This window comes from Corylus avellana, chromosome ca5 (genome assembly GCF_901000735.1).
Source record: "Corylus avellana chromosome ca5, CavTom2PMs-1.0".
NCBI classification, from domain to species: domain Eukaryota; kingdom Viridiplantae; phylum Streptophyta; class Magnoliopsida; order Fagales; family Betulaceae; genus Corylus; species Corylus avellana.
In genome coordinates this window covers 34,974,429-35,000,085 of record NC_081545.1, presented here as the reverse complement: position 1 = coordinate 35,000,085, position 25,657 = coordinate 34,974,429, and the positions used below count along the sequence as shown (strand labels likewise).

Genomic DNA, 25,657 nt, shown 5'->3' with positions numbered 1-25,657 from the left:
GATTTAATAAAAAATTATTACGGAAGATATGCAAGGATAACATTGAAGAAGGCATTATTATAATTCATGAGTACGTAGAGTTTTTCCTTTTATTTATTTTCACACTTTTAGAAACTACTAAAATTTTATTTGTTGGAATTCGGGAGAAATGTTAATTTTTTAAAACCAAATAGAAAAAAATAATAATTTAACATAAAATTAAAACACCGTAAAAAAAAGTATGAACTCTCTAACAACAAATTCAAAATAAAAATTATTGTGCAAAAAATACACCGCATCAGAGGTGGCCTAGAGACTAGACAGAGATGGCATTTCTCTTTTAGGATTCAACATATTTCATCGTTAAAGCATGCTTAATGCTTATTGCATCCAAAGCTGAGTAGCATTTCTCGAGTTAATATTCTTTCAAACTTCTAAAATTTGTTAATGTTACCCGATAACCAAAAATACCTTCCACATCATATATATATATATATATATATATATATAAAGTAAAGTACATCCTAGGCGTGGTCGGCCACCCCAAGAAAAAAAAAAAAAAAAATTTCATTTGAAGCCATTGGTTTATATAGATTACATACAATGAATTACAATTGAACAAACATAATTTTATTGGGTAACAACAGAATTAACTAACTAAAGCCCGACTAGCCCATTCCTATCGAACTAAAACCCAGCCCATGTCTTTCTACATCACACTAATCCATGCGGCCTCAGCAATCTAGCAAACTCGAACCATGACAAGATTTTGGTGCGATCTATAATACCCAGATTGAGGAATATTAGACTTATAAATAATGTGACTCTTAAAAATAAGACATGCTAAGCTTATAAATAAATTTTTGTAAAATTTATTTATAAATTAATGTGACACAACATAATTTAATATAAGATAAGTTTAAATTTTAAAAAATTTAATCATATTATGTCACGTTAATTTATAAAAATTTGTTTCTAAAACAAATACTCTCAGTAAGGTACCTGGCAAAGATACGGATTTCACGTGACTCTTGTTTTTATCGTATTGATTGAGTCGACAACGGAGCAAAGGTTTACTAAACATTTTCAAGTGTTCATTTTGTCGCGTCGAAGAGACAAAATGACCAACAAACTCAGCAGACTCACTATGATGATAAGGATCGAGATTTGGAGCCATCGTTTGAAAGATTTGAACTGAGAATCTTGGGAGATCTGTTTTTCCATGGATCATATCCTACAGTTCCTACTACTGCACACAATCACATGCATGCGCTGGTGTCAGGGACCAGGGTTAAAGAGCAACACAAGGGCAGTGAAAGGGGTACGTGTCAACAGTAGAATGGATGGAATTTGGACTAAAACACACGTCTCCACATTGGAATGAATGGTTAATAAGAGTCCATACATTTAAATTTAATAATCCCAATAAAAAAGGATTTCTTCATCCATCTCTTTTGGACTTTTAAAGGTTTTCTTTTTCTTTTTCTTTTTCTTTTCAAATTTTATCTTTTTGCGGTGGTTAGTGTCGTTTTTTAAAGTTTTGCCCTGAGCAGCGGTTACGTCGGTTAATTTCCTACTTATACAATACAGCCTGTCGTCCTATGATACATACCGAGTTAAATTCATTTCCCTTCTGGGAAAATTTGAAATCCCGTACGCTTTTGTGGGACAGAACAGAAGCACCTGAACTCCGTCCCGTTTCGTTAACCCAGAGCTTCGCTCGTGTCTCCTTTGGCCAAACTCTCCGTTTACATTTCCGGTCACGTAAACTCTCTCTCTCTCTCTCTCTCTCTATGTCTCTCAATTATATGTTTTGGTTTGGATTGGGTGATTTTTTGTTTTTCTCAGTTTAAGTTCTGCTGTGTTGCCGAGAAAGTGCGGGACACGAGAACTGGCTTCTAGTGTACTAAAATTTAGAACAGTTTTCTTTCTGGTTCCTTTTTTTTATTTATTATTATTATTTTTTTTTTACTTTTGCAATTGATTTTCTCACGTTGAACAAATTGTTAGGCTATTATATTTCCTACATTTTCTAAGCAACCAAACGGATAGTTAGGGCTCACGGGGTTATGAAGCGTATTATTTATGTATATTAGTGCATTAAATATGTTATCCAATAAACCCTAATTTCGGGTTGATCTCTTGCTCGCTTGCGTCTTTTGAGCACTATCAAATCCTAGAAACGCTAGTTAATTTGGAGTTTAACTTCATGCAATGTTTTGTTATATGGGCTTGCTCTATCGATCTTTGCATTTTCTTCTCAATTTGTTGGATTATTTTTTTTGTGCGTGTGGAGCGGCTGTTGTTAGAGAAGAATTGAAGTATGAACTCTACTATGACAGTACAGGGTCAAGAAGAACATGGATGTAATGGGGGGTTATGTGAATTTTCAGAGCTAGATTTTTGAGTACTAGTGATTCGGTGATTTGAGTGTGGGCAAGTGAGATTTGAGAATATTGGTTGTAGCTAACTCGGAGGGGGGCTGGAGTTCTCTGCACAAAATAGCCTGTCTAGAGTTGAGAATTGTGATTTCGGCTTGCTATTTGTAAATGTTTTGAAGAAATGTTAAGACCGGGTGGTGAGGATATAATATGTTGGATCCCATACAAAAGGTGAAAGTTTGAAGTAAGGTCGTTCTATCATGTGTTGTCTTATCATGTTGGTTCCTCACTTCCTTGGAAGAGCATCTGGAAGTTAAGGCTCCTTCAATAAGATTGTGTACTCCCCTTCTCTGCACTTTTAATAAGATTGAATTATATATTAAAAAAACAATGTTTTTTATTTTAAAAATATATATAAAAGAATGTTTTTGGCAATAGAAATGACTCATACAAGTTGCGTGTGAGTTTCATTTTCTATTTTTGCCTCCTGCATCACTAGTGAACCGTTTACTTCTAGTGTGTCATTAATTTTGGCACTAACCAGTGATGAGGTCACTAAATAGCAATGGTTATTTTTGAAGCAGATATCAGGTGCTCGACAGAGCATCATTACACATAAGATTCTGTGCTGTAAAAGGGTGTAAGAAATGCGTATGTGTTTGTTATTGGTAGAGAAAAAGATTTTCTGAGTAGGAGTGTTACTGTGACATAAATTGTAAGGTGTTGCAATTTTCCTTTAAATTTTTTATATTCATGTATTTTTATTTTTCCCATAAGTATAAGGGACTTTCATTGAGCTCTTTCCCGGACCAATCATCATTTAGTTTTCCTTTAAACTCTAGTTGTCTTGTGCTGCAGTGGCTTTTCTTGTTATGTCAGAAGCTTCAAGGGGGATGCTCACTGGAGCTGAACACACTAATGTAGGACCAGATTACTTTGGTTACTATATAGGTAAAGTAGTGGAGCTCTTATCACAGGATGATGATTTTCTGCCTTTTGCTTCCCAATCATTCGACTTATCTGCAAAAAAAAGTGGGGAGGTCATAGGGAACGATACAACTGAGCCCAGCAAGAATGTTTCTGGTTCTTTATTTAGTAACAGCATAGGAACTGGACTTTCAGACTTAAAAAAAGAAAGATTGAAGGTATTGCTGCGGCAGGGGGTGATTGTTCTGTCACCACAAGTTGATGAGGTATGTTAGGTTTCCTACTCCATTTTGTGTAAATGGAAGATGGAAACGGACCAGCTACTTCAAACTAAATGATTATGTAAAAACTTGGACTTTGTAGTTTGTACAATGATGTCTGAGAACAATCACCAAGTCGTGTTGCTTGGGTTCTTAAGTTGTTATAATTTAGTTGGGATAACCTATGATGGGTGGCACCTTATTAAGATTGATAGTCTCACTCATCATAAATTACAGTGGTGGGGATTTATAACAATGTAGGCTTTTTAATAGATTGGGCCTCTTGTAGGAGAGATAATGAGGTCAAAAGTATAATTGAGTGCTTCTTTTCATTAAAAAAAAAGAAAAAGAAAAAGAAAGAAAGAAGATAGAGGGAGAAGAGGAAGAAAAGAAGAAATGATCATTGTTTTCTAGATCATTGATGCAAAACCTATTCACATAGAAGTAAACATATAAATCATTGTACTCCACTTATTCAAGCAGTATTGGGAAGACGTTCACCTTTATAATTTGTATGCTTATTTAATGGTTTGGCTTCATAAAGGTCTCACTTTATTTTGTGATAATGAGTTAGGACCCCATCAATCTTAATGATTATCCTAATTTAGTTTTATTGTTGTTCATTTGAAAGAAAGTTAAGTGGAAGCATCTGAATGAAAGATAGAATGTGTTATGTATTTGAAGGTCCAAACTTCCAATTATTCATTGAGATGATAACGGCCCCTATCATGCAAGATTTCATTCCTTAAGATGTAAGAGACATCAACGTATTTATAAAAACTATTGAGCTCTGTATTTCCTGTGGATCATGTAATACTGTAGTACTTGGAATGTTGAAAGTTTTATTTATTTATTTATTTATTTTTATTCCATTTGTTTCTCACACTGGATCAATCTACCCTTGATACCACCAAGCCCTGTCAAGTAGAGATGTTGTTTTGTAGAACTTTGTAATAACTATGCAATGCAAACGCAGATGCTGGATCCTATTCTATCTCTTGTTCAGTTACATGCCCAAGTAAGAGGGAGAAAGTATCCATCGAGTCATACAGGTGCAGCATATGATGGTGATGCAGGGCAGGTTCCGCATAAGAAACTCAAGGTTTTCTCTTCTTCCTCTTTGATCAGCATCTCTGTGCATGTTGGTCCTGTCAATCACTGTATTTCAAGAGTATCAAAGAGGCTGAATACTCAAATTAGTTAAGATAAAAAGAGTTGTTTGTGGAAATAATGCCTCATCACAAACTTATCCATGATTTCTTTTTTTGTTGCCTATGCTTTCTTTTATTTTAGGAATATTTTTTCTTGTTCTTTTTACTATGTTCTAATAATTTTTGTTTCCCATGAAAAATTAGTTATATAGATTGCTTATTCTTGATTGGCGTTTCCAGGTTACAGAAAGCCCTAGGGAGAGTGCTTGTCTGGAGGTGCCTAAGGTGACTATTATTCTCATTTTAAGTCTTTTATCTTCTATACAGTCGGACATTCACACCCATATACATTAATTTTAGTGCTCTGTGTAAGACTTTACCATCATTTATAAACAGGGAAAGGAGTCTCATTTGGAATCAAACATAGGCTTTGAGGATGACAATGGAGAGGTGGCTACACTTACTTTGATATCCAGTTTTAGAGAAATTTCTTGGCTGTGTATTGTTATGTTCTATTAAAGTGATATATTACATCTGGTTGAGAAGAGAATTGGATAGGAATTGCACAATGTCTTCCTCCCTTTTCTCTGCCCCCCACAACACACACAGACGCTGCACTCATACACATGCATAAACATTTACACACTTTAAGTTCAACTTGATGTTTGTTTACTTGCTTAGTTCAAACTTATTTTGTGCAATTTAAAATATGCTTCTATTTCGTGTTGGTACACATCATTGGATCTTGTGAAATTTGACTTTCACTCTTTTCTTGGACTTCTTTGCTTAAAAAAGATCATTTTTAAGGTATTTAAGTAAAAATGCAACAAGAGTTTACTTATATTAAGAAAAAAGAAAGAATAAGAGACAGTAAAAGATTTGCTTACATGGTAAGGGGTGGGGGTGGGGATAGTCTTAGGTTCATCAGCAACTTGATTAAATGGTCTCATGTTTTATTAAGTTTTTATGCATATTTTTGCAGGTGGATAATGTTTTGCAGTCCTTTCTAGAAAATGATAGCTTGGAGTTTGAGGAGATAGTGAAGAAATATTCTGATGAACTATCTGAAACAGTATTTTTCTGAAATCCTTCTCTAGAGTACAAAGCATGGCATATTCTTGAAATCATCTATGGTTATGTAACCAGCACTTTTATATTGGGATGTGGCATTGAATTCAAATTATGTTCAATAATAGCTGAGTTTAGGTTGTTGTGTTTTTTTTAGTTAAGGCACATGGAGCAGCAGCTTGAGGAGCTTCTTGATACTGTACTGTCCAGTTGCAGGTATGTTGTGCTCCATTTAATGGGTTAAGGAAAAAAAGGTTGGTTAATTATTGCTCTTTTTTTTTTCCTCTCTCTCAGCTACTGCCGCATTTGATTGCATCTTAAATACTCTTTGAAAATGTTAGGCCTCTAAGGGTTATGATGTATTTTTGATTGTTGACAATTAGACTAGGGAACTGTTTTGGGTTGTGGATGGTTTTGTAAAAACACACTCTAATCCTCATGTTAGAGGAATGTTGAATTCAGTAGAACTAACTTTTTTTTTTTTTTTAATGATGTCGGGGAACCTCTCCAAGGCAGGGCCCTTCAGACTCACCCATGTATAGTAAACCCCGGTCCCGTACACCGCACCCTCAGAAGTTTCCCTACACGGACTGGTTAAGTCACTAGCTTTACCCCATATGGTTGTGTGTGTGTGGGTGCTTAATAGTAAGTATATGTTCAATTCCCTTCTTTCTGTTAAGCATTAAGACCATATTTTTATCCTAAAAAAGATAGTTGATAGATTAGAGGTGATTTCTGTCTCCCTCCAACCTTGAAAGCCATGCACTTTTATAAACATAACTGTAATTTTCTCTTCATTCACAATGTAATAGATGGGATCTAGAATAATGTAGAAATATCTCTTGCTGGTTATAATGCTAGTAGATGTTACAAAATATATGCTTATATAAGCTGAAGTGTTAACTTCTGTTATTTCTGGCTTATGTTTGAAAAGAAAAACAGAAAAAAGAAATGCTATTGTTTGTACATTATAGCTTTGGGGCTTTAACAGTTTTATCCTTTATCTTTATATCACCAAGTATTTTGTGGGTGAATGCTTTTTGCAGCTTAGGCCATATGTGCACTCTCTCTCTCTCTCTCTCCCTCTCTCAAGAAAGAAAGAAATTGCAGAATGTGAATCCTCCCCCAAACGAACCCCACCTAATGCATAACCTTATGAAATGAATAAACAAAGGGCGCTGCCATGAAATGCAATTCAAATGTTGTAACTTCAATATGTAATACTTGTCTCAAACTTTCAACTTGAATTTACAGGCCTATGACTCTTACTGAGAAGCAGCAGCTCCGTAAACTGGTCCAGAAGCTACCACCAAAAAATCTTGACCGCATAGCAGAAATCATCCGACGTGGCAAGCCAACAGAAGCACAGTCGTGTGAAGAAATTTTAGTCGACCTCGAAAAAGAGGTAAATAAAATGCGTGAACATTTTATATGGATTTTATTTAGAATCTCTAATCCTTCAAAGAATGTTGTACAGGATAATAGAACACTTTGGAGACTGTACTACTACGTTGAAGCAGTTGAAAAGGCCAGAGTGCTCGCGTTGTAGCTCAATCTTTCTCATTAGTGTCAATAGTCTCGGAAGTCTGCCATGTGATCACAGCACAGTGTAGCTTAATCTCAATGAAGCGGTGTCGTACCTTTATGAGATGAAATGGCCCAGTGAGGGCCACATTCTGTTTGTAAAATCTTAGTCAATAGAGGATCAGATTTTCTTCTTACCCCGAAAAAAGGTGTAAAGGTATTACAGTCATAATGACTCATCACAATTATTTTTGTAGAGACTTTTAGTGAAGGGCTAAGAGCCCTTTAAATTCTAATTGGATTAGTCATATTGTACTTTTATGTAAAATGGCTAAGTAAATGAGAAAGTGTCCCCACATCAAATTAACCATTTAAAATACATTTTGCATTTTAGAGTTCACATATCCATGTAATTTATTTACTATTTCTCTCTCCCTCTCTCGTTCTTTTATATTTTCTCCTTTCCCTCCAACGATTTTTGCCTCTCCTGCCCCTCTCTCCTTTCAAGTAACGCTTTTTGTCATTGATTATTAACGTCGACTCTCTTTCGATCTAACTGGCTGATTTTTTTAGAAAGTTGGATGAATAGAGGAGAGGAGAACACAAATTGACGCTCTTTTGATCTCGTTGCATTGCAATAGGGCAGCCCATGTAAGAGCCTATCCGGGCAGGTGAGGCTCAGGCAGGCTCTCACATGCGCTATAAAATGCCTTTATTGCACGAGATCTCTATATACCTTTATTTCTATATACCTCTATTGCACGAAATCCGTATTCAAGCCCAACAAATGCAATGATGATGAATTAGCTATCATGTCACAAAAAAAAAATGTAATCCTCTTCAGCACGACCCAAAATATAACCATTGGACTGCGCAGTTTGTCCAAATGTGACCATTGTTTGCATATTACTGTTTGCCTTGCCAGCAAAAAAATAAAATAAACACATTTCATTCTGGGGATGTCTTTTCATTGCCTTATTGATTGTGCAACAGTGTCAAACATTTGGAACTATGATCCGAAATACTAGCAGAGAAAAAGATATGAAAGTGAAGTTATTTTGTTCTTCACACGGCTTCAGAACAGCCCATATGAGAGAGCTTATCACAGTTCCCATTAGATCGGGAATACTACGATTTTCTCAAGTGAAAAATGACCAGATGAGGATAAAGTGACAATTATACTTACTGGACTGATAAGATGTAATTACCAAGAGAATATGGAGATCAATTCAGAGACAAAACAAACAGACAAATGGAAACGAAATCAGACTGGAGAAACTTCAAACTTCTAACACAAAACTTTCCTCACTCTCCTTGAAAAGGAAACAACTAAAAAAAAATGATGGAATTCCATCTTCCAAAAGTATTATACTAAGCTTGAAGAGTTAAGGTGAAGTCTTGACTTGCAATCCTTTCAAATCGAAAATGATCGACGCCTTGGTCGTTCTTCAGCAACATTTACCCTGATTGCTCTGCCATCCAAAGTCTGCACCCCCAATGAAACATATCACAGGTTGTTTGTCATCAAGAAAAACCTTTAGCAAGAAGCTAACTTTTTGCCACAGATGCGAAAAAGGCATGCTTTAGGTTAAAAAAACAAACAAAACAAACCAAAAGCTTTGCGTGGGAACATACAGTTCTAAATTAAAAGAGGGTTTTTAGAGACATATTTTGTTGACTCAAAGAGAGAAATGCTGCCAGTGTGTACCATGCACTTGAATTTGAACATACTAATATCCATCTCTTACCCAAGAAAGAAAGAAAAAAAAAAAAAAAGAAACAACTCATCCATAGATAGATCTCCCTACCATTTGAAATTAATGTCCACAAAATTGTTAAATTACCAAGAGCTATGTCTCAAATAAAATTATACTCAAGTAGACTATAACTATCCATGACTACTCAAAGATGCTCAGATGGTGCATAAAAATGAAAATAATGCAGCATTAGATCGATCACCTAAATAATAGCTTTAGGATAACAAACAAAGATTTTGAAACAAGCATATGACTATTGACCTCAAATCTTGGTGGCTCTCATTTTGCTGCAACCAGAAAATATAATTCAACTTTAGAATGAAACAGGGTATAGAAGTAACCTGTCCATCAAGAGCAGCAATGGCATCTTGCAATTCTGTCTCACTAGACATTGTAACAAAGCCAAACCCACGTGAACGGCCTGTTTCCTGGTCGCTAACTACCCTGGCATTAACCACCTTTCCATGTTCACTAAAAACCTGCTCCAGACGAGCATCATCCACTTGCCATGGTAGATTACCAACATAGATTCTGAAAGAAGGTTCATTCACTCGAGCTCGTTCTGGCCGTGATCCTCTAGGAGCAGCCTTGTTTACAGTTAAAATCCTTCCGTTTATATCCTGTTTAGCAATGCATGCAGAATTCAGGTACTTGGATATTACAATTATAACATTTGATATTCAGCAAGCATGGCCATAATGAGAAGCTCGTCTAAATCTGCAGGCTACTCACAGAACTATATCAGTTTCAGAATATAAGCCTCCAATTTTGAGAAATCTGACACATTTCCACTCTCCTATTCGTTCCATGCACCCATTACACGGCTCTCACAGACGTCTTTTAGGAGACGCATCTCAGCAGGTAGCAACACACTAATTTAGACCATTTGAGTGAAAAGAGTAGCACTGTTTTATATTATTCTTGATGTGCTGGTGTGCTATTAGATTGCGGTTACACCACTAGGGACACAGGTATGTACTTTGCCCTTGATTGTATCTCACTCCCCAAAGCAAGCGTGCAAGAGCATGTAAAGTCGCAGAATAAGCCATTTAAACAAGCGTCCTCAATAAGATTTGCATAGTAATAATACTATCGAGGCTATAAATGCGAAGGATTAATAAATGAAATGGTGGCACAAAGACACAGAAGGAAACCCATGAAATGTGACAGACATCAAATCAAGCTAGACCAGGTGCCTTGAACTCATAAAGGTCATGCTTGCGAATTCTAATGAAGAACAAAATGCCAGTATTTGCTATTTACTAGCTTAGAATTTGATTGTTCAAAGATGACAAAGTTCATGCAATAAACTAAGTTTTCAACATCAAAAGAAGAGCAACTCACATAACCGTTGAACATCTCCACAGCCTTCTCAGCTTCTTCAACAGTACTCATAGTGACAAACCCAAACCCTCTACTCCGATCTGTTTCCCTATTGTAAATCACCTACAACAAAATCAGTAAATTAATATAATTCTATATCAGAAAATTCCCCATCTTCCAATTTTACTCTCTCTCTCTCTCTCACACACACACACAAAAACCAACAAAAATGCATACTTTACCTCAGCAATCTCAACAACTCCAGCTTCATTAAAGACCTCAGCTAATTTCTCACTATCCATATCATAAGGCAAATTACCCGCAAAGAGTTTGGCCTCTTCAGGTGGCTCAGGATAAAATTCTTCAGTCCCACCCAAAACCCCTTTTCCAGAACTCTCTTCTCCACCTCCCCAACCATCACCGCCATCATCAGTAGCAACGCTAGCTACTGTCTCCCCCAACCCTTTGGTCTCCCAACTCGAACCCTCTTCTCCGTCCTCTACAACTTGTTTCTGCCCCCCTTCTTCTTCCTCTTGTTGAGCCCAGTCTGAGGTCTGAGCCACAAGTGGGACAACCTGGAAAGGTGAAGACTTGTATTTAAGGGAGACCAATGAATAGAAAGATGGTGAGGATAAGAGCGAGATGTGTGGGAGCTTGATGGATTTTGAGGGAAGTGAAAGAAATGGGTATTGTTTTTTGGTGGTGAAGAGAGCTGGTGCAGAGATTAAACAGCTTTCAGCCATTGATAATGGCTTAAGGAGAGGGGTGGCTGGAGAGTGAGAGAGAGAAGATAAGGAGTTGTGGGAAAGAAAAGGTAAGAGGTTGTTCGGTGACAATGTCACATACAGCTTGGAATGGTCCAAAGTCTGGCTTAGGATTTGCAGATGGAGATAATTTTTTCCAAATTCCGGAATTTAGGGTTTAGATAATGCAAAGGGGGACACTCGTTGCCAATCACATGCAATCGATGGACTATAAAAACTAGTACGGTCGTAGCAAATGGGTCGGTCCATAGGTAATTATTTGTTATTATTTTATCTATGTGAAATAGAAATGGAAATTGTTTTTGTAATTTTAAGAATAAGAGTGATTTTTTTTTTTTTTTCTTCTAGTCAAATAAGCGCAGCGAGTTATAAGAAATCAAACAACAATATAGGGGTAGGGACTCCAACAATAAAACCCAAGCAAAACATGTAGTATAAAAATAGATAAAGAATCAGACAATAGGTAATGGTTTCGTTCATGACCCCAAAAAAATTATAAACAAGCCGAGCTTTTTTAAGGGTCGCACAAGGCGATGACAAACAGCAAAAGAATTCAGTGAAAAGTTCCATGCGGTAGACGCAACAACCACCGTTAAGTGATTGTTGCGAAGAAGACACTGCAGATAACAGAGTCAAAGCTATTGAAAGATGATCGCCAAGAATAAAAATCTCTTCCACAAGAGTGATTTGAGTTTTTAATGTATTTGTTTTGCTAATAGAAAACAAAAACTCAAACAAACATGACCACAAACCATTTTTATCACGTCATAGGGTAAAACAAAAGAGGCATGCCGCGTGCAAAAAAAAATTTTTGCCCGGGTGTGCCACGCAGGCCGCGTGCCCTGTATCAGTGCCCTACGTCATATTAGAGAGAAATGACTCTCTTTTTTTTTTTTCTTTTTTTTCTCTCTCTCTTTCTCTCTCTATTATGCTAGCCAAATGTTAAAATATGAGACAAAATAAGTTGCATTGGGTTTAACAATTTAGAGAAATATTCGATGAGTCACTACACCAAATTCATTTATCAAATGTTAGTATATATATATATATATATATATATTATTCTCTAACATTCTCCTCTTAATAAAGAATAAAGTAATTTTTGAGAAATAATATTTAAATTGAATAGTTAAAATAGAGAGTGAGAGGTAGGTATTTTGAAAAAATTATTAGCTAAAATAAAAATAATAATAATAATAATTTTTTAGCTAAAATAAAAGCAAATTTGCTCAAGTGAATAATAAAATCTTTAAAGAAATTAGCATTTAAAAGCTTAAACTGCAAGAAAAAGATAAATTGAATTATTTAATTAATACTTTAACAAAATAAAACACGTGAATGTATTACAAACTACAGTGTTACTACGAGCAAAGGGAGAAGAGGACAAGAAATTTATTATTGAAAATAACTTAACCAATTAGTCAAAAAAATAACACAATTTTGTGTTACTTCTTTTTATTGATTCGATAAAAAATACGATATAGTTAGAACCCTACAAATACTCTTGTTCAGACAAGTTCCAATCGAGCCTTTGACTAGACGCCTCATAGAGAAGTATTGAAGACGCTACAACACTCGTTCGAACGCAGGCCAATTGGGACTCCAACCAAGGCTCTCAGAAATAGTTTTTGTATTTCTTTGGACAGCCCGTTTTGACCAAGTAAGCTTTGAAATTAGAAAATATTCATAAAATATGAAGTTACCCCTTTGAATAAGCTTTCCATCACTACCAACATTGTCTTCATCCGATATTGAAATCTCAAGATATTACAATTTTTATTACAACTTACTTATTCCCATCCCCATGGATTTAATGTGGCCGACCCATTTGGTAAAAATTGGTGAAATGTCAGTTTAGGATGATCCAATGTCACATTCAACAATTATATCTTCGCAGATTTAAAATGTCTTGAAAAATAATTTAAACAAAACAATCGAACATAAAAGATTGATCTTTCAAGATATTGGAACGTTCTTAATATACTTTACTTCCTACTCCTACTGTTCTAACTTTTAACATTTATTTCTACTTTCTTATGGTTAGATCTTGAGAAGTTTTATACGAGAAAAAAAAATCTCAAATAGATTTCTCAATTTCTATGTAATTGTTTTTTAAACTTAATTAATCTAGAATTATAAAAGCTATTTCTTATGTTTTTATTGCAGAAGAAATCTCAATATATATGTTAACCAAGAGCCAAAAAAATAAAAATAAAAAATGGAAAGTAAATGGGAATAAAGGCACAAATTAAGTTCCATGTTCTTCCATAGAAAGAGGGTAATCTCATATTCATTCATATGTTGGTTTGAAGTTCTTGTAAGCTATCACTGCATAGAAGGGATCTGATCCAGACAACAATCCCAGCAGCCTCATGATCCAACTGAGTGGTGATTTGTCTTCTCGAGCACCAGCAGGAGCTGGTAACTTTCTAATGGTTTCTGGTTGTGTGAATCCTTCCACACATTGGAAGTATTGCACTACCAGTTGCACTCTGCTGTAAGCAGTTCCTTCTCTCCATGTGCTTATGGCTTTCTCATAGAACAATCGATTGCTAAAGCTCACAATCAACATCCCTCCTGGCCTTAGCACCCGAAACACCTCTGCAAATACCTGTAATATATGTGATGTTAGTCAATTAGTTTTCAAAGGAAGGCAATGCTTCCAAAGGCCGGGACGTAGCTTAAGATGTTGATTGAGCTACTTGAAAACCAGTTTCAAACACCAAGAAACCGAAAATTTAAATAATTACCCAATATTTCATTCTAAAAGTTGATTAATCTGTTGGATTCGGAACTCTATTATAATAGTAACTAAAAAGCTAAACTAATTGTTAGAGAAAAAGACTCCATCAAAGAATCAGACCTTCTCTGGGTGTTGAAGATACTGAACACTCACTGTACATATCACTGCATCCAAGCTACAGCTCTCCAATTCAAGCTGTTGATCCTGATTCAGATCTTTCACAAAGAAATAGTCCAGCCGGGGGTTCTTTGCAAGCTCTTGTGCATTTAGACCATGTCCCACCACTCTTTTGTATGTTACTTCCTCAGGTAAGTGGCTAACCCATGAGCTCATGAGGTCAAGAATTTCCCACTCAGGGCTTAGCTTTTCTCTGTAGAGATTAGTCAATGTGGATATAAAGCCATCATCAACATGGGTCACAAAGCGCGGATAAGCATAGAATTCTCTGTCAGGGTAGGTGTTTAGTTTTGTTCTGCCTTCCTGGGTGAGAACAAGGCGTTTGATTTTTCCTGCAGCTGAGGAGAACTGTTTAGTTTGCTTGCCTTCTTCATTCAAAGTGTTCTCTATTTTGGATGGAAGAATTTTGGGCATAGAAGAGAAGGTCTGTGTGTTGTTGGTTGGAGCATATGGGTGCCATGGCTTGGGGTTTGGATGAAAGGTGAGCATGTTTAAAGTTTATCAAATTGACTTTAGTGTGTGTGTGTGTGTGTGTTTGGAAGATGATTGTATTGTAGGAGATAACTTGTTAATGGTTGTGAGAAATTGTAGCTTCCTATTGGCAGCCTAATGCTTAAATTCGTTGGATCATATGTTGGTGGAGTTACTTGTTGGGCTGTATGTACTTGGGCTTAGGCTTCTGACCCACAGGAGTTCATTGGTGGGTCTTGTCATGTTTCATCCAATGTATACATGGGCTCAATTATAGCTAGAGGTCCCTCAAAGTGGCAAGAGGATGGGATAAGATCTTCTTAGCTAGTGGAACTACTTTATAATTATGATTAAACTTCACGGCATTTAATGGTGAATACGTTGCTTACATTATCACGTTATTTAAAATTTTTAAATAATGTGATATGTTTGATATAGCCCATAAAATAGTTGAAATGAAGAGAATCATATATCCCTTTGGCCAACTAGCATTAATGGGTCACTTTAATTGTATGAAGATTGTTAGGGTATTAATAAGTTTTTTATAAACTGAGGAAGTGGTTTTTCATGTGGTGAACGCCTGAACAGTTGCAGAGAAAACAAGAGGAGCTGCTCTTTTGTCTGTGTCATGTGCAGGAGATAATGAACAAGAACAGGGAAAGTAAGAGAAACAAAGAGTTGAAAGACCCTGCAGAAAACGTGAGGCCTCGAGAGGATAAAATTTGCTCTATCAAAAAAAAAAAAAAGAGGAAAATTTGTCCTTTTAGAAAAGAAAGTCTGAAGCTTGCCGAAACGAAAAAGAGAGAAATCAAAGGAGAAACAGTGAAAACGTGAAGGAGATGCATGTTCTCTTGAGGCCGAGGATCCTTTGTTTTAGAAAATCATGACAAAGAAGCAAAACTAGGAATTGCAATAACCTACACTTAATTAGGTTTTGTCCACCCCCATTGACTTTGGGAGTCGTTAAAGTTAACAAGGTTTCAAAATAAACTGAAAATTATCTAGCTAATTATATTAATTTGAAAGATATTTTTGTTCTTTTACTTTTTTAAGAGACAAAAATACTCATAAAAAATAACTAATTGGATATTCTTCAGAGAATAATAAATGCCATGTGAACCACCAAATCATCGGTTTATAATAAAAGTTGTAACACTCCAGCTCCAAGTGTTTTCCTAATTATATTTAGCCGCCCTTCTTTCCGCACATATTGTTTTGTGATTTTTAATATATATATAATTAAATAGTCCCACTCCGCCATTCTTTCGGCTTTGGTAAGACAAAATCAATCCATGGCTTGATCACTATGTATAGGTTTTTCTTTTAACCAAAGGCAATTAGTCATTTTGTCCCTCTAGGGATAGAATTGTAGCTCAATTAATTACACCAAATCCCCAACTAAAAGACAACACTAATCATGATTTGTCTGCTCAAACGTGCAACGTGGTCGGATAGAAAACTCTCAAGAAAGGGTTTTAGTTTTGAGAGGATGTCTTTAATTATTATTATGTGTGTGAAAGAGAAAGAGAGAGAGTGGTACAGATCGAAATCTTGGTCGACAAACTTGTACATGCATGTCTACATCATGTCATGTTCGTGCATATTAAAGCATGTAAAAGGAGCTTTGCCAAGGATAATATATATATGACTATCTATCTATTATAGGTGACAATGTTGCATTTTATTAAAAGAAGAATAAATTTCAAAGATGATGTTGTTGGAATTGAGAAGGTGATCAAGGCATTTTTAAAGGGTTTGATAAATATGTGTATTTAAAAACACTTTATTGCCATCTCCAAGAGGTAGCTCAATCGACTGAGATCACGCCTACTGAAGCGGAGGTCACTAGTTCGAATCTTCCTCCCCCCTCTTGTGTGAACATGTAAAAAAAAAAACATTTTATTGCCTACAATTTGAAAATGTTTGTTTGTTAATGGTTTTTGTATATATAGTGATTTTTTTTTTTTTAAGTATTATTATAACGTGACATAAAGGTAGAAACAGTATTGAATGTTAATTTTTTTAGTTTTGCAGGGCACTAATCTTATAGTTTTTAAAGTAGTTTTCAAAATGTTAAGGTTGTTTGTTAATATATTTTTTTTTCTTTGAAGAAAGAAAACAAAATAGAGAAGGAAAGAGCTTTAACAAATAAAACCATAATTTTCACGTGTTTTTAAATCGTCATTTTTTCAAAAGCACGCTTAAACGGAACACTTTTCTACACGTATTTGGCATACAAAATTGTGAGACCAAACGCACTCCTACTATGATTGATCATGTATGTTATTTATACAATTAATTTGTTTGACTTGATTTTTCTAGCTAGGTGCATGTTCATTCAGTCCAAAAAGAAAAAACATTGTTCATACACCCTCAAGGTGAGAAAATATTGAATATTGGAAAGGCATGGAAGTCATAATTGCAATATGAATTGATATCCAGCTAATTAAAACTTCTAGATACCAAGCAAGCTAGCCTCCAATGGCAATGGGGGCCGGGTCCCAACCCCATTGCACGTGCACCATGCAGTGTTAAAAGAACAGACAAAGTGAACCAATTTCCCTTTCCTTGCCTCCTCGCTTTTTGTTCTCTTAGATCTCACATAAAGCCCAAATACTCTCTTTCATCATGCAAAATTGATGGAAAATGTTTCTCTTGGTTCTAATTAGACCGACATTTAATTAATTTAATTTAACCTTTTTTTTTCTGAAAATGATTTTAATAATTTTACGAGTGTTTTGTATTTATGTCAGTTTATAAAGAGACTGATGAACTAGTTTGAAGAAAAAATTTGTCCAAAACATATTGCAAATTAAATCAAAACCACACACAAAGGGACAGCAACTAATTATCAAAGGTTTTCAAACATTAATTTGTTCTTTATGGGTTTCAAAGGTGGTTGAATTTCACGGAGTAATGTTCCCTATTTGCTATCCTTTAGGGAACATATTATCATTATCTTATACGTGTTCAAGCCTCTCACTACAACTTCCTCTAGTGTTTGTAATAAGAGCACATAAACATTGAAAAATATTTGAGATGGAGGGCAGCATCAAGGGGGGGCTTTTGTTGTCAAGGTAGGGCACACTAGAATAATGTTTGACATTGAAAGCAAATTAGTAAGGCTTTTTGGTCTTGGGAGGGTTAGGTGAGCCTCCTTCTTCCAATTGTTCTCTTCTAGCTCTTCTATTTAATTAATATTTTTGGGGGAGACTATGATGATTATGATTGCACCTTTATGGACTTTTGATATTTATTAACTCCATTTATACCATACATACTTTAAACAACATTAATACGTATCATGCATACATATATAATTAGAAGTTAGATGTTATAAACTAGAGCTAGGGCATGCACATGTACATCTAGGGCTGACAATTTTGACACGACCTGCGAACCCGACACGAACACGACACGAAGTTAACAGGTATTGGGTTTGGGCTTATCGGGTTCAGGTCTTAATCGGGTCCACGGGTCGACCCGCCAAATACGTTTAATAAATGGGTCTGGCGAATCTGGCGGGTCAATCGGATCTGGTAGGTCAATCGGGTCTGGCGGGTCTCGGGTGACCCGCCATACCCTTTTTTTTTAAAAAAAAAAAAAAAAACCTATGTCTAAATTCTAACTAAGTTAACCCTAACACTTATCGACTCACTCACGGCTTCATTTCACTCTTCACTTCACGACTTCACAGTCTTCACTTCACTGGCCTATTCCTTGTTTTTCCGTTACTTTTTCTATGTGAGTCTATATATTAAAACATTATCTTTTAAATCATTATTTATATATTAAAACATTATCTTTTAAAACTTTTTATTCTTCTTGGATGGTTAGGATAAATTTGACTAGTCCTTTGGCCTAAGAGATCCCTTTATTAAATTATTTTTTCCAATTTTGATTAAGGTTTTTTTATTTTTTTATTTTTTTTATTTTTTTTTTAAAAAAAAAACGGGTCGGGTCGTGTTACCTATTTAGCGCACGAGTCGGGTCGGGTCTACCCGTTATGACCTGGTTATGCTAAGCGGGTCGTGCCGGGTTACCCGAATATTTTTTGCTAAACGGGTCGTCTTTGTGTTTCGGGTAATCGGGTCGCTGGTCTTAACGGGTCCTAATCGGGTCTACCCGATTACCCGTTTTGCCAGCCCCAGTACATCCAAACTAAAAAATATCCAATCATTAGAGGTTCAAATACATACACACATGTATGTATGTATATGTATATATAGCTCATGGTTATACGCACTATGTTAACACATAGGTAAATTCCGAACACTTGAATTGTCCCTGATCAACAGCTAGCGAAATATTTGTCCGGTCAAATAGGTTTAATATCTCATTTCTGTTTTGTGTTTCTAAAACAGAAACATTGACAAATAGCTTAAACTATTTTTTATTGTTAATTCCGAGCACTTAAATTATCAATGATCAACAGCTAGCGAAATATTTGTCCGGTCAAATAGGTTTAATATTTCATTTCTGTTGTGTTTATAAAACAAAAGCATTGACAAATAACTTAAACTATTTCTTATTGTTAATTCCGAGCACTTAAATTGTCACTGATCAACAGCTAGCGAAATATTTGTCCGGTCAAATAAGTTTAATATCTCATTTCTGTTTTGTGTTTCTAAAACAATAACATTGACAAATAACTTAAACTATTTCTTATTGTCTTTGTTTCATCTTTTCAAGACAGCAATACTCTAGCTAGGAGCTAGCTAACAAATTAACTAAAAATATAAAACACGAGCTCAATACAGTTTCAATATTACCTTAAAATACATTTTCAAACGAAATAATCAAGATAACCCTTCTGGAAAACGCGCGTTGACAAAGGTATTTTATGTTTTTAGGAAGAAAAAAAAAAAAAGTAAAGGCAAAATATAGAATACTGCGTACGGGCCGATAGGGGTCGAGTGCCCATTTAAATGTGCAAGCAAAGAATATATGCATACAGAAACAAGCCAGCACTTGAGAGATCGAGACAAAAAAATGGTTGTGTTTTGGCCTATTTTGTTAGCTCTCTGGTTAGGAGGAGTACTCGGCTTGGCTTTTCTTCTCCTGCAGCACTTGTTTGCGAAAAGAGAGCCTCCAAATTTGCCTCCTGGGAACATGGGATGGTTTCCTTTCGGAGAGACGATTGCCTTCCTCAAACCCCATAAATCAAACTGCACAGGGAGCTTCCTGCAAGAACATTGCTCTAGGTACGTACGTATAATATATATAATAATAATCTTTTTAACTATAATATGACTTTTTTTTTTCTATTAATGGATATATATTTGGATGGATGCAGGTATGGGAAGATATTCAAATCCCATCTATTGGGTTCACCAACCATAGTTTCCTGCGATCATGAGTTCAACATGTTTGTTCTTCAGAACGAGGAGAAGCTATTCCAGGCCAGTTACCCCAAGGCCATGCTTGGCATTCTTGGCAAGTATAATTTGCTTATGGTGTCCGGAGACCTTCACAAGAAGCTCAGAAGCTTTGCCGTCAGCTTCATCGGCACCTCAAAGTCGTCCCCGGAATTCCTTCACTTTGTCGAGAAGCTCTCACTCTCCATGATTGGTTCATGGAGAAACTCCAAACAAGTTTCGTTTTACAAAGAAGCTAAAGCGGTACTACTACTACGTACTTGCAAAATCAAAATTGGTCTAGCGCTAGCTAGCTCTACTTTTAATAATATATATTTCATCCATCTTTAATTAATTTTAATTTTAATTTTGTGTGTGTGATTCACATATATATATATATATATATATATATATATAGTTTGCACTCAATACTATGATGAAGCAGCTGTTGAGCATTAAACCAGACGAGCCACTAGCCTCAAAGATGTTACAAAACTTCGAAACCTTCATGAGAGGGTTTGTTTCTTTGCCAGTAAATATCCCTGGGACCGGATACGCCAACGCTGTGAAGGTATAATAATATATATTGATCATATTGATGATCCATATATGTCAAATCTATATCTTTAATTTTTCTGCTTTAATTAATTAATTATTTGGCTTATTTTTAGGCTAGAGCAAGGCTTACGTCCACCGTTGAAGAAATCATACAAGAGAGGGAAAAAAGGAAGGTGAGCCAGGGCCAGGGCCAGGGGGTTAATGTAGATGATAAAGGAGCCGGAGATTTCTTGGATGTGATTTTGTCAAAGCAGTGCCTATTAAACCGTGACGAGATTGTGAGCCTTGTTGTGGACCTCATGTTAGGAGGCTACGAGACAACCGCAACTCTTATGTCCTTGATTGTCTACTTTCTTCCCCATTCACCAAATGCTTTACAAAAACTCAAGGTTCTCTCTCTCTCTCGTTTAAGAGCTAATTAAGGAACACCCCCACATCAGCACAATAAAACACGACAATCTTCTAAATATATAGCATTTCCTAACATAGTAACATGTATATGCAGGAGGAACACCGAGGGATAAGGAAAAGCAAAGAGGCTGGGGAGCCTTTGAACTGGGACGATTACAAGAAAATGGAGTTCACTTCCCATGTACGTATATAGCTAATTTTTACACACAATCTCTTTGTAATATTAATTAATAATTATTAAGAGCATGTTTAGGATTACGTTTGAGAAATAGAGCTTTTAAGTGAAAAAGAGCTTTTGAGCAAAAGTTCCATTTTTAAGCTTTTGCCCAAAATGCGTTTTGGCTATTTTTAAACTTTTTGGACCCTTAAAAGCGCTTTTATTTTTTTTACTAAACGAGTAATTTTTTTTTTTTTTCAAACGGGCTTTTTGAGTATTAAAAGTATTTTTAGGCCATTCAAACGTAATCTCAAACAAACTCTAAATTAAACTAATATATATTTAACCATTAATTAATGTGCTTGTCCCTGCAGGTTATATCCGAAGCTTCCAGATGTGGGAATGTTGTCAAATTTGTGCACCGGAAAGCTCTTCAAGATGTTCAATTTAAAGGTTCTTAATTTACTTCACTGTTTTGGCATATAATTAATAGCCAGCCTCCCATGATGACATCTTCTTACATACTTAATGGATATCATTATTTACACACTGTTGCAGGTTTTCTCATACCCGCAGGATGGAAGGTTTTCCCCATCATTAGTGCACCAAATTTTGATGCAACCCTTCATGAAAATCCCTTCGAATTTAATCCTTGGAGATGGTTTGTACGTATCAATTCTTCCCTCTACCTACCCAAATTAATCTAACCACCTCAATTGCTCAGCATCAATGTTGCTGTAAAATTTGAAAAGCTTAAAAGAGAGGGATATATATGGAGCTACTTATCTTAGACAACCTAAGATGTAGGATCCAATTGTTCGGAGTAGGTGGGCCCACAATTCCACTCTCGAACAGCCTAATAATAAGGAATCCAGTCCCTAACATTTACCTTTACTATTATTTTTTTTTTTTAAACATTCATAGCATAACTTATAGACAAAAATTCATACTAATCTTTGAAAAAGGTAACAAACATTCCCTTTAGTAATTATTTAAGAATATAATTAAACTAAAAAGTTTTACAATTTTGGTAATTAACCACCTCTTTAATTTATGGTAAAAATCAACAATTAATTAATTTCTTCTTTCCCAATCTTTAACAACTAAGCTTTGAATAGAATAATAAAAGCTAGCTCCGAGATCATTATAGCAATTAATTGATCAATTTAAACTAAAATGTTTTACATTTTTGGTAACCATGCACCTAGCTCCCTAATTAAGGTAATAATCAGAAACCACGTTTTTCTAATTCTTTCCCAATCTTTTGCCAAGTATCGATTATTTTATTTATAAATTCACATGCATGCTCCTCACCCAATATATATATATACATATAGACAAGCATTTCATATAGACAATCATGATTAATAAACTAAGGTGTAGATGGATAAGATAATTAGGATAAAATTAAATTGAAAAGACATTAATATATATATATATATATATACAGACATGGGCCTTTCTTCAATATTTGTCCCCATTTGCAGGATGAAACGACGAGCAAGAAATTGGCACCTTTTGGCGGTGGACCAAGGCTTTGTCCTGGTGCTGAACTTGCAAAAGTAGAGATTGCATACTTTCTTCATCATTTTGTCCTTAATTATAGGTAACATTTCACTAACCAGCCCCACTCAAATGATGGCATATATGCATGGATTGTGGATATAGATGGCACTCCAATCACATCATGTAGGATCTGTTTGATTTTCCGGTTTCAAAATTTTAGCAGTTAAATGTTCGGTAAAATCATAGTTTGGCATTCAAAATTATAATGTTAATCAATCCTTGTTATATATATATAAGAGTTGATTGCCAGCATGGTTAAAAGAATTTAAAGTTTTCTTTTAAATTAGATAAGTGATATATTGCAATAAAAATATTATTTTTTGTCCATAAAAGTCTTATGTGGCAAGAAACCATAGGCTCATCCATAGTTGCTGTAACCCCACCCACTGATAGATCTATGACCTCTTGCCACCTAAGATTTTTATGGGCAAAAAATAATTTTTTTATTACACTATAGCATATCTCTTTAATTAAATTATGTTAGAAGAATTTCCTTCAACTCTCGGTCTATTAAACCGACATGTGTTTAGAAAATACATGTGAGTATCACATACATTATAATACGTGTACATGTCATTTTATTAAACAAAGTTGGATAAAAACTTTATCCTAAAATTAATTATTAAAGCAGCTCTTTAGGACTCAAACTTTATGTGTGATTTGATACTTTTTTTGGTATATATATATATATATATATATATATTTATCATCTTATGTGTTAATGTTGCAACAGGTGGAAAATAAAAGCAGATGACTGCCCACTTGCTCACCCTTATGTGTTGTTCCGGAGAGGCTTGCAACTGGAGATGACTGCCCTACACGGATATTGATCCTGGCAATTGGATTTCAACGGCCTTAATGCACTCACACCAAAGGTTTAGCGTATAAGCATCAGGCACCAAACAAGTGGGCTTGTCAAAAGGAACCTTGTCTTGCAGAGATTGGACCAAATTTTTTTAATTTATTTAGTAGTGTTTAGGCAGCTTGGCATGAGAAACAAAAAGAACGAAAACGTGGTACCACATTTTCTAACTTTTGGCCTTTCCAGAGTCTTCTATTTTAGGTGATCGAAAACACATGTATTAGAAAAAAACAAAAAAAAAAAATCATTATCATCTTTTATATATATATATATATATATATATATATATATAGCTAAATGTCAATGCCAGTGTATAACTCTGCATATATAATCTCAAGTCTCTTTCCTTTCGGTAAGGATAAAGATAATGTAAATAGCCATAAGAAAACGATTAATGCTATACACTACACTTTTTATCTCATACGACCAATTAATTGTATCACATCAACAAAGTGAGTTAAAGTGCAGTATATAATATTTTTCTAAGAAGAATGTTTGGTTAATAAATAACGACAACAAGAGTAGCACAAAAACAAAAGCAACAATACTGTTGGAAATGACGGTTTCAATATTCTCATACGTACATAATCTTTTATATAAACATTAGGGTGGACACACACTAGAGATGAAAGCTGCCTCGAGGAGAGCCAAGTTCTGTTGTTGATCTAAGTGACTAGCACATTGAGAATTCTTATTGTCGATTCAACTAAGAATGTTTTTATCTATATCATTTGTAAACTAATTGGGTCTTCACTTACGCTGGTTTTTTCAATATAACCAAGATTATCTATTGATTTACTTAGCATCTATACTCGTATTCTAACATTCTTTTGGGCAATATTGAATTGAACCTTTTTTTTTTTTTTTTAATAAGAGTAATATTATTTAGTAGACTACTATACAACTGTCATATAATTGGAATGACGTTACAGTAAAAAATAGCCTTTTTGTAAAACAAAATAAAGAAGGGTTGATTTTCATTGACACATTATCATAATTGTATAGTAATCATATAACCATCTACTAAATAGCATTTCTCTTTTTATAAAGTTTTTTTCCCTTATTTACATGAAAATATAATAGATGAATATATATATATATATGATTTGAATATTTCATTTTGGAAAGCAAAGCCTGATGAGCCATGACGCAATAAAAGAAACCAACGTACAACACTGCTTGTGCTTTTCCTCTTCCCTTATTCAAATGAAGCTCTAATTAACTCTTGGATCGGAAAGAAGCAGGAAAAATAAGTGAATATCCAAGAAATCCATAAAGTCGTTTGTTAAAGTTATTACGGCGCTTCATTATCGCCTTTTTAGATGACCTTACAAAATTAAACAGGCGGTATCATGAAGTTGCAACGGCGCCTTTTGATTTCGATGCTAATTAAGAAAGGCGTTGCAGAAGTTATCTAAACAACCGGGCTGCAGTTATCTAAATATTTGAATATTCTAAACTTATTGGAAAATAAAAAATACAAATCTAAACCAACATAAGACTTATAATCTTTATAAACAATATGACGATTTACATGATATTTATTATATTGGCCACTATAATATAAATTATTGTATAATAATTCATGTGACAATTATTTTTTATAAATTGTAAATTATCGTGTCAATTTGTAGAAAATTTAAAGTAAAAACTTCAGGGTCAAAAACAATTTCAAAAGTTCATTAATTATGAGAAATATATGATATAAACATTTAAAAATAATAAATAAAAAATCTTATTTTTATATTTTATTTAGCAGTGGAAAGAGACAACAATAAGAAAATCTCTCTCTCTCTCTCTCTCTCTCTATATATATATATATATATATATATATATATATATAACTTCACTTGCCTGATGATATTTTCACACTTTTTCAATCATTTCTTTAAAGTTTTAAAAGTTGCAATATTAGGTTTTTATATTTTAAAAGTTTGCAGTATCACCATATTATGAGCATTTAGGATTAAATTAAATGACTAATAAGTAAAATGTCTCTTATATTATTTCTTGTAAAACTTATAAAAATAAAAATTATCTTCATTAAGCAATTAAAAAAAAAAAAACACCGAACAACTTGAGTCACGACCGGTGGTGGAATAGTCGAGAAGTACTTTTTTTTTAATAAAAAAAGAAATGAGTATTTTGGTGTCCTCCGTTAGAATTTAACAGAAAAAAACTCAACAAATATGTGACATTGCAAAATTTTGAAATATGAAAA

The 25,657-nt window shown here is 34.6% G+C and overlaps 4 protein-coding genes across 11 annotated transcripts; 2 read left to right on the top strand and 2 right to left on the bottom strand.

Annotated features, from left to right (window-relative positions):
• The first annotated feature begins 1,497 nt into the window (after window positions 1–1,497).
• LOC132181083 (uncharacterized) lies at window positions 1,498–7,618 on the top strand. Of its 7 annotated transcripts, XM_059594143.1 has the most exons (10): window positions 1,504–1,743; window positions 3,219–3,553; window positions 4,524–4,649; window positions 4,939–4,983; window positions 5,095–5,148; window positions 5,681–5,770; window positions 5,924–5,982; window positions 6,279–6,359; window positions 7,021–7,171; window positions 7,244–7,618. In XM_059594143.1, exons 1-10 carry the CDS (start codon window positions 1,581–1,583, stop codon window positions 7,313–7,315), a joined length of 1,176 nt encoding a protein of 391 aa, XP_059450126.1. In that variant the 5' UTR covers window positions 1,504–1,580; the 3' UTR covers window positions 7,316–7,618. The 7 variants fall into 7 exon arrangements, with proteins under 7 accessions (XP_059450128.1, XP_059450131.1, XP_059450125.1 ...); XM_059594148.1 differs by lacking the exon at window positions 7,244–7,618 and having other exon boundaries at window positions 1,499–1,743; window positions 6,279–6,411; window positions 7,021–7,153; XM_059594142.1 differs by having other exon boundaries at window positions 1,501–1,743; window positions 7,021–7,618.
• Window positions 7,619–8,449: 831 nt separating this feature from the next.
• On the bottom strand, window positions 8,450–11,280 carry LOC132182783 (28 kDa ribonucleoprotein, chloroplastic-like). Its single transcript, XM_059596124.1, has 4 exons — window positions 10,613–11,280; window positions 10,392–10,493; window positions 9,389–9,667; window positions 8,450–8,776 (listed from the first exon to the last, which is right to left on the bottom strand). Exons 1-4 carry the CDS (start codon window positions 11,111–11,113, stop codon window positions 8,705–8,707), a joined length of 954 nt encoding a protein of 317 aa, XP_059452107.1. The 5' UTR covers window positions 11,114–11,280; the 3' UTR covers window positions 8,450–8,704.
• A 2,059-nt stretch (window positions 11,281–13,339) lies between these two features.
• LOC132182731 (uncharacterized) lies at window positions 13,340–14,613 on the bottom strand. Of its 2 annotated transcripts, none has more exons than XM_059596060.1 (2): window positions 13,998–14,613; window positions 13,340–13,745 (listed from the first exon to the last, which is right to left on the bottom strand). In XM_059596060.1, exons 1-2 carry the CDS (start codon window positions 14,541–14,543, stop codon window positions 13,425–13,427), a joined length of 867 nt encoding a protein of 288 aa, XP_059452043.1. In that variant the 5' UTR covers window positions 14,544–14,613; the 3' UTR covers window positions 13,340–13,424. The 2 variants fall into 2 exon arrangements, with proteins under 2 accessions (XP_059452043.1, XP_059452044.1); XM_059596061.1 differs by having other exon boundaries at window positions 14,031–14,613.
• Window positions 14,614–19,517: 4,904 nt separating this feature from the next.
• On the top strand, window positions 19,518–23,492 carry LOC132183139 (cytochrome P450 724B1). The gene is made up of 9 exons (XM_059596539.1): window positions 19,518–19,729; window positions 19,822–20,146; window positions 20,301–20,453; window positions 20,554–20,829; window positions 20,946–21,032; window positions 21,383–21,461; window positions 21,567–21,673; window positions 22,496–22,614; window positions 23,308–23,492. The coding sequence occupies exons 1-9, from the start codon at window positions 19,518–19,520 to the stop codon at window positions 23,402–23,404; spliced, it is 1,455 nt and encodes a 484-aa protein (XP_059452522.1). The 3' UTR covers window positions 23,405–23,492.
• The last annotated feature ends 2,165 nt before the right edge of the window (window positions 23,493–25,657 follow it).

Coding starts and splice junctions, on each gene's coding strand:
- LOC132182783 (XM_059596124.1), bottom strand. CDS start 11,113: ATGGCTGAAAGCTGTTTAATCTCTGCACCAGCTCTCTTCACCACCAAA. Junction 9,668..10,391: donor TGGAGATGTTCAACGGTTAT/GTGAGTTGCTCT, acceptor ATTGCTAAACAG/GATATAAACGGAAGGATTTT. Junction 8,777..9,388: donor TTGCTGCTCTTGATGGACAG/GTTACTTCTATA, acceptor TTGGGGGTGCAG/ACTTTGGATGGCAGAGCAAT.
- LOC132182731 (XM_059596060.1), bottom strand. CDS start 14,543: ATGCTCACCTTTCATCCAAACCCCAAGCCATGGCACCCATATGCTCCA. Junction 13,746..13,997: donor ATCTTCAACACCCAGAGAAG/GTCTGATTCTTT, acceptor CATATATTACAG/GTATTTGCAGAGGTGTTTCG.
- LOC132181083 (XM_059594142.1), top strand. CDS start 1,581: ATGATACATACCGAGTTAAATTCATTTCCCTTCTGGGAAAATTTGAAA. Junction 5,149..5,680: donor TTGAGGATGACAATGGAGAG/GTGGCTACACTT, acceptor ATATTTTTGCAG/GTGGATAATGTTTTGCAGTC. Junction 5,983..6,278: donor ACTGTACTGTCCAGTTGCAG/GTATGTTGTGCT, acceptor AACCTCTCCAAG/GCAGGGCCCTTCAGACTCAC.
- LOC132183139 (XM_059596539.1), top strand. CDS start 19,518: ATGGTTGTGTTTTGGCCTATTTTGTTAGCTCTCTGGTTAGGAGGAGTA. Junction 20,147..20,300: donor TTTACAAAGAAGCTAAAGCG/GTACTACTACTA, acceptor ATATATATATAG/TTTGCACTCAATACTATGAT. Junction 22,615..23,307: donor CATTTTGTCCTTAATTATAG/GTAACATTTCAC, acceptor ATGTTGCAACAG/GTGGAAAATAAAAGCAGATG.